Source organism: Scyliorhinus canicula, chromosome 14 (genome assembly GCF_902713615.1).
Source record: "Scyliorhinus canicula chromosome 14, sScyCan1.1, whole genome shotgun sequence".
Taxonomy (NCBI): domain Eukaryota; kingdom Metazoa; phylum Chordata; class Chondrichthyes; order Carcharhiniformes; family Scyliorhinidae; genus Scyliorhinus; species Scyliorhinus canicula.
Genome location: NC_052159.1, coordinates 25,778,891 through 25,797,299, shown reverse-complemented (window position 1 = coordinate 25,797,299; position 18,409 = coordinate 25,778,891). Strand labels below are relative to the sequence as shown.

The following is an 18,409-nucleotide window of genomic DNA, read 5'->3' as shown; positions in this document are numbered from 1 at the left end:
GTTCAGTCGGTAGGCCTCTGCAAGTCCAGGCTTGTTGGTGGGGGCCGAATGTAATGCGACATGAATCCCAGATCCCGGTTGAGTCCGCATTCATGCGTGCGGAACTTAGCTATAAGTTTTTGCTCAGCAATTTTGCGTTGTCGCGTCTCCTGAAGGCCTCCTTGTAGAATGCTGACCCGGAGATCAGAGGCTGAATGTCCTTGACTGCTGAAGTGTTCCCCAACTGGAAGGGAACAGTCCTGCCTGTTGATAGTCGCACGATGCCCGTTTATTCGTTGTCGCAGTGTCTGCATGGTCTCGCCAATGTACCACGCTTCGGGACATCCTTTCCTGCAGCGTATGAGGTAGACTACATTGGTCGAGTCGCACGAGTATGCGCCGCATACCTGGTGGGTGGTGTTTCCACGTGTAATGGTGGTGTCCATGTCGATGATCTGGCATGTCTTGCAGAGATTACCCTGGCAGGGTTTTGTGGTGTTGTGGTTGCTGTTCTGAAGGCTGGGTAATTTGCTGCAAACAATGGTTTGTTTGAGGTTGCGCGGTTGTTTGAAGGCCAGTAGTGGGGGTGTGGGGATGACCTTGGCAAGATGTCCATCCTCGCTGATGATGTGTTGGAGGCTGCGAAGAAGATGTCGTAGTTTCTCCGCCCCAGGAAAGTACTGGACGACGAAGGGTACTCTGTCAGTGGTGTCCCGTGTTTGTCTTCTGAGGAGGTCGGTGCGGTTTTTTGCTGTGGCGCGGTGGAACTGTCGATCAATGAGTCGAGCGCCATATCCCGTTCGTACGAGGGCATCTTTCAGCATCTGTAGGTGTCTGTTGCGCTCCTCCTTGTCTGAGCAGATCCTGTGTATACGGAGGGCTTGTCCATAGGGGATGGCTTCTTTAATGTGTTTCGGGTGAAAGCTGGAGAAGTGGAGCATCGTGAGATTATCTGTTTGAACAGGACTTCCTCACCACACAGGACTTTCAACCGATGCTATACACCAGATACATCGATGACATTTTTTTCCTTTGGACCCACGGCGAGACATCACTGAAACGACTACACGATGACATCAATAAGTTCCATCCCACCATCAAACTCACCATGGACTATTCTCCAAATTCAGTTCCATTCTTGGACACACTCGTCTCCATCAAGGACGGTCACCTCAGCACCTCGCTTTACCGCAAGCCCACAGATAATCTCACGATGCTCCACTTCTCCAGCTTTCACCCGAAACACATTAAAGAAGCCATCCCCTATGGACAAGCCCTCCATATACACAGGATCTGCTCAGACAAGGAGGAGCGCAACAGACACCTACAGATGCTGAAAGATGCCCTCGTACGAACGGGATATGGCGCTCGACTCATTGATCGACAGTTCCACCGCGCCACAGCAAAAAACCGCACCGACCTCCTCAGAAGACAAACACGGGACACCACTGACAGAGTACCCTTCGTCGTCCAGTACTTTCCTGGGGCGGAGAAACTACGACATCTTCTTCGCAGCCTCCAACACATCATCAGCGAGGATGGACATCTTGCCAAGGTCATCCCCACACCCCCACTACTGGCCTTCAAACAACCGCGCAACCTCAAACAACCATTGTTTGCAGCAAATTACCCAGCCTTCAGAACAGCAACCACAACACCACAAAACCCTGCCAGGGTAATCTCTGCAAGACATGCCAGATCATCGACATGGACACCACCATTACACGTGGAAACACCACCCACCAGGTACGCGGCGCATACTCGTGCGACTCGACCAATGTAGTCTACCTCATACTGTAGCCATGCTGGCCACGCAAAATGGACACTGAGCCAAACTAAAATGGAAGGCTGCTGGGAAACAGACAGTTCAGCCAGAACAGCAGTCTGCAAAGAGCAGTTTGCATTCTGCAGCAGCAGAAACCAGTTTGGGCTCAGGTGAAAAGACCTTAGTTAGGTGCAAATGGCAAAACGCTTTGCATGCTAATGAGGCCATCAGACTTGAACACCCACACAATAGATACATTTGGTTCTGAATGGACACATTCCAATCAAGACCCAGACATCGAGGCACCAGAAACCTCCAAACAAAAGGACATAAGAAACGCCCCCTCCATCACGGAGACCCCCTCGCATTGGGGAATTAATCCAGTATCGATAAGAAATTGATCCAATAGGTAGAGCCCGCCCGAGAAGAGGGAAGGACAACGGAACCCCTATAAAAGATAGGGACCTCGTGTTGTCCGGTCTGTTAAACCTGTGCTCCGGCCCCGACTGACACCTGGTATCCTGACTCCAGCCGTTGAGCACCAGCCGCCGAAACCGTAAGTTCAACGCTCGCTACGCGATCCAAGCCCGCTAGACTCCCAAGTGCCAGAACGCTTGCTGAAGGCTGCAGACAAAACCAGGACGAAGGCCTCGTTCTCTGACCTTGCCTGTTCCTGTTAGATAAGTATTCTGTTTGCTTATGTTTAGTTGTAGCTTAGTCTCTTAGTGTGTGCATGAGTATTTATTATTAACTGTATAATAAATATTGATCGTTTGAACTTGACTAATCGGTGTATCGTCTTTATTACTTTGAACTTGACCTTGGAATACTTGTGATGTTGCCTATACGGCAGCTGGCGACTCCAGAGCTAAATAATTACATAGAACAGAGCCTAGCAGTGTTAAGCACACGTCGAACTCGGAGGCGTGTTAATACACTCCAATAAACGCGTTTTACGCCCATAGTAAAACGTGCAACATTTAGTGGCGACTCCGCCGGGACCCTGTTGCAAGTGGAAACACCACAGTGTCCAGGACCCTGAAATTTGAATTAGAACTCCAAATTGCAGAGAAAGAAAGAGATCACAAGTATTCAAGGTGTTCAAAATAATAAGCGAAATTCGGAAGTGTGTTTAGTGCATGCGTACTAACAGGGCTGTAAGGTAAAACTGAAAGCTTTTTGTTGCGACAAACTTTCGGTAGTTTTGTAATCGGAAAATAGCGTAAGCCGTACCCTTTTCACGAAACACCACCCCAGCAACCCCCTGTTCCAAATTATAAAAAGAGAGTCAGAGGAAATGGCCATGCAGGCAATGGAACGTCTGATGGATCCAGCAAAGTTTGTGGTCGCAGCGACCAGCAGCAGTAGCAGGGTAGGCCAGTGTCCCACGTGGGAGCTGGAACTCCGCAAATATCTGCAGGGAAAGGGATGGCCCCTTTGGAAAGAGTTTTGTGCAAATGAGGAGACAGGTCCCGGAAGTATAGGTCATACTTGGTGGGAGAACCTCTCTCAGATACACAAAAAGAGTTTAGGTAAAGCACGCAAGCCGATGGCGATTGTGTCCTGCTTGGCACAGTTGCGAGGCGCAGAGGAGGTCATCAGGACGCTCCGGGCAGATTTAGAGGAAAGGAACCGCATGAGTAAGGTCGATGTCAGGGACATCGAGAAAGAAAACCTGGATCTTAAAGGGAAGTTGGCAGAGAAGGGTAGAGAGGTGGATGATGCCAAGAGGGCTCACCAGTCTTGTCTAGCTCATCTGAACAGTTCCCAGACCCAGTATGAGAAAGCCTATCAGGACGTGCAACGTGCCGTTCTGATAAGACAGGAATCGGAAAAGCAGGTGGAGGCATTGCAGAGGCAATGTTCCGATCTCAAAGCAGCTTTGAGAGCACTCCACGCTGCAACGACCGAACAAAGACAAAGCACAGTTGACCACGCGAAATGCAGGAAACAGATTGCGGAACTGCAATCTCTGCTTTCGGTACAGAATGGCTTCCAAAGCACCTTTGGAGCTCAGTTAGATGGGGAAAATGCCCCAGATTGGCAGGAATTAAGCGAGACAGCGCAGCGTTATGTTCAAGGAACATGTGCGCCCGCAGCTCAGCAGAAACGACAGGCACCCCAACCCCCCACAGCTCAGATCATAACCGCACCCATGAATCCCGTAACCACACAGAGGAAAGCCGAATCAGAAGGCGCCCCAGACATAACTTACACCACCCCTTTAACAGTAACCCAGCTAAGGGACGCTTGTGAAAAGATCACTCCGTTCCTCCCCACCGCAGACCCCCACCAGTTTTTCGCTAAAGTAAAACAGCAGGCTACCATGTACGGCCTGGATGAGAGAGAGCAGGTTAAGCTCACCGTGCTGAGCTTAGACCAGAGTGTAGTGGCAGCCCTCCCCGACCCACAGAACGTGGCAGGAGGCAGCCTAGAGGAGATGCACACTGCCATTTTAGATGCCATCGGGTACAATAGAGGCGACCCCGTAGAAGGATTGAATAAGTGCAGGCAGAAGAGATCCGAACACCCCACAGCATTCGCAGGAAGGCTGTGGATTCATTTCAGCGCAGTTTTTGGACAGTTAGATAGAGCGCATTTAACCCGTGAAAACATGGTTAAGTGGACGCGCACAATTATCTCACACGCAACAGAAGCAGGACAGAGCGCTTGCAATAGTTACGACCCCTCAGAAGAGGCCCATAACGAAAAATGGGTCCTCAAAAGATTGTCCCGCGCTTGGGAGCAATCGCTTCAGGCAAAAGCAAAGGTTAGATCCCCAGAAGAGGCTCAGGCTGCTGCAGATATCCAAGCAGTCAGAGAGCACCAGAAGCCCGCATGGGTAAATGAAGGCAAGAGCAGCCCTCAACAGAAAGGACAGGAATGCTATAACTGTGGACAGTTAGGGCATTGGGCAAAAGAGTGTAATGCACCCCAGCGATCTCAGAGAGGCCAGCAGACAGGCACTCTGAACCGCAACAAAGCAAAACCCATCCACAATGTAGCAGTACAGTCAGGACCCACCAATGTGGACGAGACGAACTGACGGTGTTCGGGCTCCCCCACTTGGGTCTGTGACACACTATGGGACTCATCAGGGAGGCCCGTAGTCACGGCAAAAGTCAAAGGGAAGCCCATAGAGTTACTGTGGGACACAGGAGGCTCCCGCACCACCATTAACTCCACAACCACGGCACACGCAGACACGTGGCCGACCACCTCCACCATCACACTTAGCGGGTTCACCGGACACTCGCAGCAGGGACATATCACAGCACCCGTAGCGATCCAGCTAGGGAACATTAGCACAAGACACCCCGTAGTTTTAGTAAATCTTCCCCGGACAGCAGAGCACATCCTGGGGATAGATTTTATGAACGCTCATAGCTTGTCGTTCGACCCAGTGAACCAGTGTGTCTGGCGAATGGCGAGATCAGACAGAGCCCCAGCCACCCTCACAGTAGGAGACTACGCTAATCGGATTAGCGCAGTGGGAGAGTACTCATTCGACCTGACTACACTCCACACCGACCGACAAATTAAGGCCCTACTAAACAAACACAGGACAGCATTTGCAAGTCACCGTCATGACTGTGGCAGAATGACTGGACAAGTTCATGTTACCGGACAGGACCCCCGACCGCAAAAGCAGTATAGATTTCCCCTCGAGGCAGAGGTGGAAATAGAAAAAGTTATAGGCAGCTTGTTGGACCAAGGTGTACTGAGAACGGTAGCCTCCACCAACAATGCCCCTATTTGGCCAGTGAGGAAGCCCGATGGATCATGGCGTCTGACCATCGATTATCGGGAACTCAACAAAGTAACCCCCGCAGTAGCCCCAACGGTAGCTACTAGTCCCGAGACCATGCTCAAGCAGGGTCTCAACGCCAAGTACTTCACGGTATTGGACATCAGTAATGGATTCTGGTCAATACCATTGGCAAAAGCGTGCCAATACAAATTTGCATTCACTTTTAAAACGCAGCAGTACACGTGGACATGCCTCCCACAAGGATTCCACAATTCACCCTCCATTTTCCACCGACAGCTGGCAAGTGGATTAGAGAAATTTTCCCGACCCGATTGTCTGGTACAGTATGTAGACGACCTACTACTGCAGACAGACACAAAGGCAGAGCACATTTCGCTTCTGGCCGAACTCCTAGAACTCTTAACTGAAATTGGCTGTAAAGTTAACCCGAAAAAGGCCCAAATATTGGAAAGTAAAGTGATGTATTTGGGATCAGTCATCACGCACGGCAAACGCGAGATCGAATTCAAAAGAATTGATTCGATCGTCAAATTGCCCCTTCCCCAGAATGTTTCAGCCCTCCGGTCGTTTTTAGGACTGGTTGGCTATTGTCGGAACCACATCGACGGATTCGCGACAAAAGCCGCCCCACTCTCAGACCTCCTTAAGAAAGGAGCCCCCTGGGAATGGCTTCCGCAGCATACAGGCGCTGTGGAAGAGTTAAAACGAGCCCTTAGTGCAGCACCCGCGCTGCTAGTCCCCGACCAACTTTCACCGTACGCAATCGAGGTAGCTAGCACAGATCTGACCCTCTCGGCCGTGTTGCTTCAGGAACGGCACGAGCAGCTAAGACCAGTGGCTTATGCCTCCCGACTGTTAGACCCAGTAGAACAAGGATTTTCGGCCTGTGAGAGGCACCTCCTTGCTGTCTTCTGGGCAGTGCAGTATTTCTCATACATCACCGGACTCAACCCCATTACTATTCTGACCGAACACACACCCACACAGCTACTACTAGACGGTCGACTGAAGGACGGTTCAGTTAGCCAGATTAGGGCAGCTAGGTGGACCCTACTTTTACAAGGACGGGACATTACAGTAAAACGGACACGCACACACACATACTTAGCAGACAACCTCCAATACCCCGGACAGCCCCATGACTGTGAAATTGTAGCTCCCCTGCATAACACAGGACCCTTTTTAGCCAAAACACCCCCCAGGAAGATAGGGAACCCGAAACAAAGCCCCCAGCCCACAGACACGTGTGGACCCTTGAGGATTTATGTAGACGGTTCCTCCACAGTTTTAAATGGTGAGCGTATCACAGGATGCGGCATCTATGTAGAGGACGCGCAGGGGCGCGCTCTCGAGGAGATAGCTCTTAAGTTACCAGGTCACTTAGGCGCGCAGGCAGCAGAGCTAGCAGCCATAGCGTACATAGTGGACCACCCCGATTCTTTCCCCAGCCCAGCAGACATATATTCAGACAGCTTATATGTCTGTAATAGTTTAACCGATTTTCTGCCCCTGTGGAGGACACGAGGTTTTGTCTCCGCAGACGGAAAACCCCTTCCATCAGCCCCCTTACTCCAGCATATCCTAGAGAAAGCGAAGGACAGGACCTTCGGCATAATAAAAGTAAGAAGCCACCATAGGTCATCACCCCCTGGGAATGTAAAAGCCGACGCGTTGGCTAAGGCAGGTTCCAGGAGAGGACACTTATGGACCCCCCCAGCTAGCGCACCAGCTAGCGCCCCTGTGAGCGCAGTCCAAGTCTCACAGACTGATATTAAAGATCTCGTGGCAGCACAAAAACAGGACGGAGACCTCAGGGAGGTTTTCAAGGGAAACTTTGTGCCTGCGTACGAGCACTTTAAACACGCACTGACCACACATGAGGGTGTGATCATTAAGGACCGACTTTATGTGGTCCCACAGCAGGACAGGAATCAGATGATTGCCTTGTTCCATGACGGACACGGGCATCAGGGAATTGATGCAACAACGAGGCACCTCAGGCAACTCTGTTGGTGGCCTAATCTCAGGAATGATGTAACGCACTACATAGAGAATTGCCTGATTTGTGCTCAGAATAACCCGGAGCGGTATTCTAAGAAAGCACAACTTCGGCATACTCGCCCAGTTAACGGCCCTTGGACAAACCTCCAGATCGACTTTATAGGTCCATTGCCCCCTTGTCGGAATGGCTATAAATACGTTCTGGTGGTGATAGATACCTTTACCAAGTGGGTAGAGGCATTTCCCTCACGAACAAATACAGCAAAGACAGCTGCAAAGATCCTGACCCACCACATCTTCACGAGATGGGGTTTACCCCGAAGTATCGATTCGGACCAGGGATCTCACTTTACAGGACGGGTCATGAGGAACGTCCTGACAATATTCGGAATCAAACAGAACTTCCATATTGCGTATCATCCACAGTCCAGCGGGATTGTGGAGCGCATGAATCGGACCCTAAAAACTACCCTTAGGAAAATGGTTCAGGAGAACAATTCCACATGGGATTCAGTGCTCCCATTTGCACTCATGTTCATAAGGAACACTGTCTCCACATCGACAGGATACACACCACACACACTCATGACCGGACGCCCTATGAAAGGTACAGAATTCCTTTTAGGACTGGACATGACAAGCCCCGAAGTGACGGCCCTCACACATGAAAAGGCAGTTAAAGATCTAGTTGAGACTGTGAGGTCTGCACAGCTCGCAGCCGCAGTCCAGCTAGGGAAACGCCGACAGCGACGGACTGCCTGTTTCAACAAGACCGTACACACCACAGAATTCCAGGTTGGGCAACAGATAATGTTATCTGTTTATAACCCCAGCAGTTTTTTGGCTCCAAAATATTCCGGCCCCTACTCAATTTCGGACAAAATTAGCCCCTCCGTTTACAGGATCAAGTATCCTAATGGGAAGACCGCGTGGTTCCATATAAACCAGTTAAAGGCATATGGAACACAGGCCAACCATGCTCACCATGTCCTGCTGGATGCAGCAGAACACTTCACCCCGCCCACCAGAGACACTTTTCCACCATCCCCCTCACAGACCAGTTCATCCACGGACTCGCCCACGACTCCGCCCACAGACCACTACAGACCACGCCCCGACACGCCCACAAGCTGCCACAGCAGAGACAGTAGGACAGACACTGACTCTGAAGACAGCGACACCACACAGCCATACAGCCCACACTGCACCAACTACGACCCCGACTCCAGTGACCCCATGGAAGTCACTTACCTCAAAAACCCCGAACCACCACCCGACCCCGACTACCCCGACAACACACTCGACACTACACAATGGCACAGGGACAATTCCTACAGACTTGTCCGCAATGATGAAAGTGACCCCCGGTCACACAACTCCAAAATAGCATGCCTGATCCACACAAGGGTGTGGGATCCGGGAGAGCAGGACGACACGGTGTCTGACTCCCGACACGGCAACCCCTTTGTGACCCTGTTCACAGAGGCAGAATCAAAGTGAGGTGTCCAGATGATGTAAGATAGGAATCGTTTGAGGGAAACGATGTCCTTTCTGATGGAACCTGCACGTATGTTTGTCTTCGTTTTATGTTTGTTTGTTTCCAGGAATGTAAATGTTTCAGTTGGAGGATGGACATCTTCTTTTCAGCTGAAAAGATTGTGACCACCTCACATACACGTTAGTTTGTCCGCAGATACTTTTGAGAACTTCGGTTTGATTGGAGATCCTTTCCAAAGTTGTAAGGCCACACGCCAAATAGCTTGTCCGCAGATATCTCTGAGAACTTCAGGGATGTCCTCAGTTGGAGCATCTTGGCTCCCTTGGTTTTTTAGGTGCCCCTCTATTCGGCGAAATAGAGGCTGCAAGTCATGGTAAACACATTCGTACCCGTTTTTCCAGGTTACTCAGGCAGTGGACAAACGGCACTGAGGACCCGCCCTGTCTGAGAACCAACCCTTGGTCAGCCAAGCTCGGGTATGGCACAGCACGCCCTACCCGGGGATCCCATCCAACTCGTACCCGTAGCGGCCCATACGCAACTCATTCGGATGTTTGTTTCCAAGTTTGTTTTCATTTTAGGTTAGGTAGCCCTTCGGCCACCATCCCACATGCTATTTACATCCGGGAACATTCGGATGGTAAATCAGCAAAGCCTGCGAGACGGCTCGCAGAAGGAAGGATTGTTAGGTGTATGCTGGTCTTTAAAATTCGCTTTTTGAAAAAAAAAATGAGGGGAGTCACAGGGTGTGACTTAGCCAGTCATTTTAAAGGGTCAATTGGGATTTGAAAGACAGATGCACTAACAAGTAAAGGTCTTAAACTGTGTATTGACAGATACTGTGCTTGATCCCAAAGGTTTCAAAGGACGAGACAGAGGTCGAAGCCAGGATTGTCAATACCGGAGGAAGAAGGAAGAGAAAGAAGAAGAACAGCAAAATGATGGAAGCCCACTTATTACTATTTAATGTCATATGTATATGTGTGGAAACAAGACACGTTTCCCCCACAACCCCCACCGTAAATGTTAGTACAACAAACCCCCAGTGCTCAGCTCTGATCAGCGAGGTTCAGACCTGGTGTACTAAATTCATGACGTGGTACTCCATGTCCTACATAATCGAATCACTGTTGGTGATCGCGATCCTCATCATCCTAGTGCAGACCCTCAGGTTGAGGAAATGGAAGAGGAGAGCCTCTCGTTCCAGCACCTCACCCATCTATAGAGTGCAATCCCCCATCTTCGGATTCCACCAAACCCCTCAACCCCTCACTGATTACAACACTCTGTAAATAAAAATTCAGCCATGTATTATATTGTTCCATACTCGACTGCCGAGTTGGGAAGTGTGATGTTGTGGTGTGAATGGTTAAGATTTTAGAGTGATTAAATGTTTAAGTTAAGGTTAAGGTTAATAGTGATAGGTAGAGGTTCCCAATTGTAGTAATGCATGTCCCTTTTGACATAGGGCCAAGTAGAGATGTTAGTTAAATTTTTTTTCTCTTCTTCCCATAGTTTAGAACAGAGTAGAACAGGAACTGGCAAGAGGTCAGAACACAAGGAGGCAAAGCACATAGGTGATCCTTCACAATAGTATGATTGTGAGGATCACAAGGAGGGAATGTAGCCATGCTGGCCACGCAAAATGGACACTGAGCCAAACTAAAATGGAAGGCTGCTGGGAAACAGACAGTTCAGCCAGAACAGCAGTCTGCAAAGAGCAGTTTGCATTCTGCAGCAGCAGAAACCAGTTTGGGCTCAGGTGAAAAGACCTTAGTTAGGTGCAAATGGCAAAACGCTTTGCATGCTAATGAGGCCATCAGACTTGAACACCCACACAATAGATACATTTGGTTCTGAATGGACACATTCCAATCAAGACCCAGACATCGAGGCACCAGAAACCTCCAAACAAAAGGACATAAGAAACGCCCCCTCCATCACGGAGACCCCCTCGCATTGGGGAATTAATCCAGTATCGATAAGAAATTGATCCAATAGGTAGAGCCCGCCCGAGAAGAGGGAAGGACAACGGAACCCCTATAAAAGATAGGGACCTCGTGTTGTCCGGTCTGTTAAACCTGTGCTCCGGCCCCGACTGACACCTGGTATCCTGACTCCAGCCGTTGAGCACCAGCCGCCGAAACCGTAAGTTCAACGCTCGCTACGCGATCCAAGCCCGCTAGACTCCCAAGTGCCAGAACGCTTGCTGAAGGCTGCAGACAAAACCAGGACGAAGGCCTCGTTCTCTGACCTTGCCTGTTCCTGTTAGATAAGTATTCTGTTTGCTTATGTTTAGTTGTAGCTTAGTCTCTTAGTGTGTGCATGAGTATTTATTATTAACTGTATAATAAATATTGATCGTTTGAACTTGACTAATCGGTGTATCGTCTTTATTACTTTGAACTTGACCTTGGAATACTTGTGACGTTGCCTATACGGCAGCTGGCGACTCCAGAGCTAAATAATTACATAGAACAGAGCCTAGCAGTGTTAAGCACACGTCGAACTCGGAGGCGTGTTAATACACTCCAATAAACGCGTTTTACGCCCATAGTAAAACGTGCAACAATACGCTGCAGGAAAGGATGTCCCGAAGCGTGGTACATTGGCGAGACCATGCAGACACTGCGACAACGAATAAACGGGCATCGTGCGACTATCAACAGGCAGGACTGTTCCCTTCCAGTTGGGGAACACTTCAGCAGTCAAGGACATTCAGCCTCTGATCTCCGGGTCAGCATTCTACAAGGAGGCCTTCAGGAGACGCGACAACGCAAAATTGCTGAGCAAAAACTTATAGCTAAGTTCCGCACGCATGAATGCGGACTCAACCGGGATCTGGGATTCATGTCGCATTACATTCGGCCCCCACCAACAAGCCTGGACTTGCAGAGGCCTACCGACTGAACTGGCTTGGGACAATTCACACCTCTTTAACCTGGAGTTACCTCTCTCTCTGCATCTTTGATGATTTGATTGCCTGCAGGTGCTCGCATTCCGGGGCATCTCTGACTGTGTCTATATAAACATTTCTGGGACAAGCCTTTCCATTCACCTGAAGAAGGAGCCGTGCTCCGAAAGCTCGTGTTTGAAACAAACCTGTTGGACTTTAACCTGGTGTTGTAAGACTTCTTACTATACTTTTCCAAGATACTGTTGTTAATACAGTGGAAACAGGGAGGGGGAGGGCCAATAGTAATTCTATCAATGATTTGAAATGCAATTATCTTTTTACCTTGAAGACAACATAGCCACACAATCCACCTTAAAGACGTTGCAGACTATGAAATATTTTGAGCACATTTATGGCTAGATTTGATTGTGGGAAAAAACTAGATGCTAGCAAATTGATGGAAGTTGAGCTTTTTAAAACAAAAAATGTTCTCATTGCTGTCAAACTGTCAGCGAGAGTTAGTCTTTCAAATCATTTTTGAAACCTATTTAGATCTTTTTTGCTTAGGAAGCTTATTTTAAAACTTGGTGCATTCAGATGTGCATTATTTAACTTTGCAAGTTAAATGTTGTGTAGTTGGTATAATTGAATCACAATGTTATGATTTGCTTCTGCAGGAACATTCATTGCGTAGCGAACTGATCAAAATCGGCAGGACGCAGTATATCTTCATCAGTCATTATATAAGAGAGGTTCACCTGATCGACAATACAAGGTGAGCACTAATTAGGGCGGCACGGTAGCTCAATGGTTAGCACTGTTGCTTCAGTGCTAACTCAGGAACCTAACGTCAGGAACCCGGATTCGATTCCCAACATGGGTCACTGTCTATACGGAGTCTGCATGTTCTCCCCGTGTCTGCGCGTGGGTTTCCTCTGAGTGCTCCGGTTTCCTCCCACAAGTCCCGAAAGATGGGCTTGTTCGGTGAATTGGACATTCTGAATTCTCCCTCTGTGTACCCGAACAGGCGCCAGAGTGTGGCGACCAGGGGATTTTCGCAGTAACTTCATTGCAGTGTTAATGTCAGCCAACTTGTGACATTAATAAAGATTATTATTATTAATTAGGAACCCCCCAAACCATTTAGAGGGAATATTATTTTGCCCCAGTGACTTTGAGTAACGTGGCTTTATAAGAGAAAATCCCGAAGATACAAATACTATCATTGAAAACATTTTTCTCTTTTTTACAAAGCAAATTCTTTTTTTTTCCAAACTCTTTAAGATTTCTGGACAAGCTTAAAGGGGGCCGATGCTAATGGAGAGTTCTTGTAAATTGTACCTGATCCACATACCTTTGTCTGTCGCACAATGTCTAAAATGAAAAATTTCAATCAAATCATTTAAAAAAAAATGTTATAGAAAGGGAGATTGATCACCCACAAATACAAATATTTTCAATTCAGTTACAGGATGTGGGTGTCCTGTGGCTAGGCCAGCATTTATTACCCATCCCAAGTTGCCCCTGAGAAGGTGGTGGCAAGCTGCCTTCTTGAACTGCTGCACTTCTGGAGGTGTAGGTACATCCATGGTGCTGTTAGGAAGGGAGTTCCAGGAGGGCTGCTGTGGCCTGGTCGCGGTAACCGCGTGACTGCCCTCCCTGCTGTCATTGCTAGGATTGAAAAGCTGCCAGCCATCAGATTGGCTGGTAGCTCTCTGGGGAAGGTCCATGAAACCATAAGATGTTGGGCAGAAATTCCTCGTTCCTTAAAAAGGACGGAAACCTTAATTGCATTAATTGGCTGATATTCATAAAATGCAGTTGGGGCTGCCGGAACTGGCAGAGACAGTTTTGCCCCAACACCCAAGCTGGTGGACTGCTGCCCCATAAAACCCAGGCCTAGATATTCCAGGAAATTTCTTTCGATTTAAAAAAAAATGGCCTTTAGGGAAAGAAATCTGCCATTCTTACCTGGTCTGGCTGACAGGTGTCTCACAGTAACGTGGTTGGCTCTCAACAGCTCTCTGAAATGGCCGAGCAAGCCACTCCGCTCAAGGACAAGTAGGGATGAGCAAGAAATGCAGGCCTTACAGAGTATTTCACAACTGCTCTGTTGTCAGCCTGCTCATCTGACACCTGCTGTTGGATGAGCTGCAATTTGCTAGATTCAAACCTTGGGAAGAGAGAAGCCATTTTGTCTTCACGACTCTGTTCTGCCCCCTGCCTAAGCCGCTGCTGCATGTTGAAAATGAAATGAAATGAAAATCGCTTATTGTCACAAGTAGGCTTCAAATGAAGTTACTGTGAAACGCCCCTTGTCGCCACATTCCGGCGTCTGTTCGGGGAGGCTGTTACGGGAATCGAACCGTGCTGTTGGCCTGCCTGGTCTGCTTTCAAAGCCAGCGATTTAGCCCTGTGCTAAACAGCCCACTGTTTGCAACTTTGGCGTCCAGCTTGACCCCGAGCTGAGTTTTCGACTCCATAATCCTCAAGAATCATTTACTTCCACCTCCATAACGTCACCCATTTCCCCCCTTCCCTTTCCGCAACTCGCCTGTCTTTCCAAATTTGTTCTTGCGATGCGGGAGTTGCCGGCAAGGCCCATTTATGGCCTATTCTCAGAAGCTCTGAGAAGGTGGTCTTGCCCCACTGCCGCTCCCAACAATTAGGTCAGCTCGGGAATTTATTCATTGATATGCCTGAGCGGTGGCTACCACCTATTGTGCATTGGAGAGATAATGATAAGAATCAATTACCATGCAAGCCTGCAGTGGTTGGCCAAGTTAAATTGATGAGGAGCTCAGAGCTCAGACAATGAGCCATCTGTCAAGGGAGCTAATATTATAATTGCTCACCCATTGTCCAGCTCTTTGGTGAACTTCACCAGTCTTATGTTCTTTCTCACTAATTATCTTCTTTTTAAAAAGCACTGCAGCCGTTTTACAATTTTGCTGTCAAATGTGCTATTAATTTGACTATTTAATTCACTTAAATTACACTGGTATTGTGACATTAAAGTCAGGTCAATGGCTTTTAAGTAAACAGACTGCCATTACTATTGAATTCTAATGAACTGGAGCCTGCAGATGTAAATGGGAAATAATTATACATGGCAAAATCTTTCATATTTTGTTCGCTTTCAGCACAATGCTGTGCCCTTAAATTACACAGCGGGTTACGAGCATTTGAAAGCTTAACACATCCATCCAAAATCACTCTCCATTCCACTTTAATAAAGAGCTAAAAATAAACAGGCCTTAATATATTTTTTTATATAACGGCCATTTCAAAACCACCTTTAACTGTTGGTCTGCCTCACGGTAGCATGGTGGTTAGCATCAATGCTTCACAGCTCCAGGGTCCCAGGTTCGATTCCCGGCTGGGTCACTGTCTGTGCTCCGGTTTCCTCCCACAGTCCAAAGATGTGCAGGTTAGGTGGATTGGCCATGCTAAATTGCCCGTAGTGTAAGGTTAATGGGGGGATTGTTGGGTAACGGGTATAGGGTGGATACGTGGGTTTAAGTAGGGTGATCATTGCTCGGCACAACATCGAGGGCCGAAGGGCCTGTTCTGTGCTGTACTGTTCTAAGAATATTAGTGCACACAGTTTAATTCAGGGCGGTAATTATTCCAACAGTCAAGTTGCACATGGATCAATAACACAACAGTACTTTCTTCAGGTTTATGTTCAATAATATTTCTCATGTAAAGGCCACAGCAATCAAAATTATTCCAACGTCTTTATCAGATTCTAAATGTAGTGTTAGTCACTTTAATTGAAATTTTGAATCATTGCATGTGTAATATGGACAGTATTATTGACTTGTGGTATGTTGTATATATTCCATTATTCTGCTGGAAACAAAACTGGAAATGTCAAGAAGCTTGGTACCAATAATAACTGGGTGGAACTGCATGCAAGAACACAAGAAATGGGAACAGGACTTGACCATACAGCCCATCGATCATGGCTGATCTTGGGTTTCCGCTCAATGCTCCCGCCTGCTTTGTTCCCCATAACCAAATATCTGTCTGTCCCAGCCTTAAATGATGGGGCATCCACAACCTTCTGGGGTTATATGTACATTAGTCAATGAAGATGGCAAAGCATATTGAAAGAGAAGTCAGTAAAGCATATAATGCCGTAGGCTTTATTATTAGGGGCAATGAGTACAAATGTAAGGAAGTCATGTTGAACTTGTATAAGACACTGATTAGGCCTCACCAGGAGCACTGCGTCCTGTTCTGGGCACCATACTTGAGGAATGATATGAAGGCACTGGGGAGAATACAGAGGAGATTCACAAGAATGATTCCAGGGATAAACAATTGTGGCTATAAGGATAGATTGGAGAGGTTGGGACTGTTTCCATTGGCAAAAAGAAGGGCATTGGATAGAGGTATTCAAGATCCGGAACGGTATGGACAGGGTAAATAATGAGAAAATGTTCTCACTCGAGAGCATCAAGAACTAGAGGGCACAGATTCAAATTGCAAAATTAGTAAAAATGGTGTGGAAAAAATAGTTTTCACCCAGAGGGCAGTTGGAATCAGGAACAAAATTCCTGAGAGGATGATAGGGGACAGGTTCGATGAGGTATTCAATAGGGAAAATTGGATTGCTTACTAAAAAGAATGTGCAATGTTTTGGGGGTAAGGCGGGGAGTGGGACGAGGTAGAATGCTCTTTCAGAGAGCCAGCACAGACTTGATGGGCCAAATGGCCTCTTTCTGCACTGTAAAGATTCTGTGATAGTAGATGCATTGATGGCCATCTTTCAAAATTCAATAGACTTTGAAATAGTTCCTGCAGGCTGAAATGTGGCAAATGTAGCCCCACGATTTCGAAAAAAGAGGGAGGAAGAAAACGGGCAACTACAGACCTGTTAGTCTGACATCAATCACAGGGAAAATGCTAGAATTTATAGTAAAAGATGCGATGACAGAATACTTGGATATTAATGGTTGGACTGTGGCAGATTCGAGGTGGATTCATGAAAGGAAAATCATGTTTGATAAACCTGTTGGAGTTTTTTGTAGGATCTAACTTGCAAAATAGATAAAGGGGAAACTGGTGGATGTGGGCCGGGATTCTCTGTTCTGAACAGTGCTCCTATCAGCAGGGGGTCGGGACTGGTCTCTGTTGGAGCTAGGCGTGGGGCCCAGGTGCAAGCCTTATTCCTTAAACCATGCAAATATATGCATGGTGGAGAGTTCCCCAGATTAGGTCAGAATCCTGGTATCAGGCCCATATTTTAAGTGGGCCTACCAATCCCCCCCCATAACACTAAGCCTACCCCCCGGTCCTCTACTGACAAGGAGGGTCATCCTGCCCCACGCCACCACCACAAGAATAACAGGTCACCTCTCCACAGCATGCACACATGAGGGTGACCTGACCCTGTCCCCCCACTGACCTCCCCAGTAATCCCCATCAGACTCCTCTTCAGTCATCCTGCTTGAAAGCTGGAGCAGTCCAGGCAATCCAGTGAAAAATTGCTGCATTTTCACTTACCCTTCCCTAACATCTGCTGCCTCAGCCAAAAGTCTTAAAAACAGCAGTTGTTACAAGTGTCAGAGGCTTCCACGGAAATCACGTACTCTTGAAAGGGCTTAAAATCTACTGAGAACCTTTGAAATGCAAATCTTCCATTCAATTTCACAGAGCAGTACATTGATCAATTTATCGGTCCAAACACAGATGCTTGGTGGATCATTTATTTATCTTTCCCTTCATGCTTGTATGCATCTCCATTACCCTGCTTTGGTGCTAACTCCAATGTTTATAAACACTCTTTCTGTGATTAACAGTTCTTCACCACATCAAAAGTAGTTTCTGCTATTAATGGACAGAGAGTAGAGAATAGGACTAAATGAGTCAGCAGCACCACAGGGATCAGTGCTTGGCCTCCAAACATACAATATTCTTACATGGCTCGACAAGGTAGATGCAGGAACGATGTTTCCCCTGGCTGAGGGATCTAGAACCAGACAACACAGTCGCAGAATAACAGAGGGGCTATTTAGGACTGAGGTGAGGAAGAGTTTTTCACTCAGAGGGTGGTGAGTCTTTGGAATTCTCTGCCTCAAAGGGCTGTGGAGCCTCAGTCATTAAGACTGAGATCGATAGATTGCTACACATTAAAAATATCAATGGATATGGAGATAGTGCAGGAAAATGGTGTTGAAGCAGAAGATCACGGTGGCACAGTGGTTAGCACTGCTACCTCACAGGTAATTCGCTGCCTAATATTCTTATGGAAGTACCAACATATTGTTTCAGACATCTGGTCAGCTCCCAACAGTAGCTAAGTGACTGGACCAGCTGCCAGTCACTTTTTTTAAGCTTTAACGCAGTGCAGAAAGATCAATTTGTTCCAGGAATGATAATCTCAGAAATAGGGCTTGGTTATTTTATAAACAAACTTTCTTAAAAGAAAATAAAATAAAACAATATTTAAACCTTTAAACTTCAACCCTAATAATAACAGATTACATG

General features: G+C 47.5%; 1 protein-coding gene across 1 annotated transcript in view; it reads left to right on the top strand.

The window, feature by feature from the left end:
* LOC119977805 (von Willebrand factor A domain-containing protein 3B-like) overlaps positions 1–18,409 on the top strand; it is a 240,759-nt gene that overhangs the window by 203,804 nt on the left and 18,546 nt on the right. Inside the window, 1 exon segment of the mRNA XM_038819030.1 lies at positions 12,589–12,686. Within this exon segment, the coding sequence (XP_038674958.1) occupies positions 12,589–12,686 (98 nt within the window).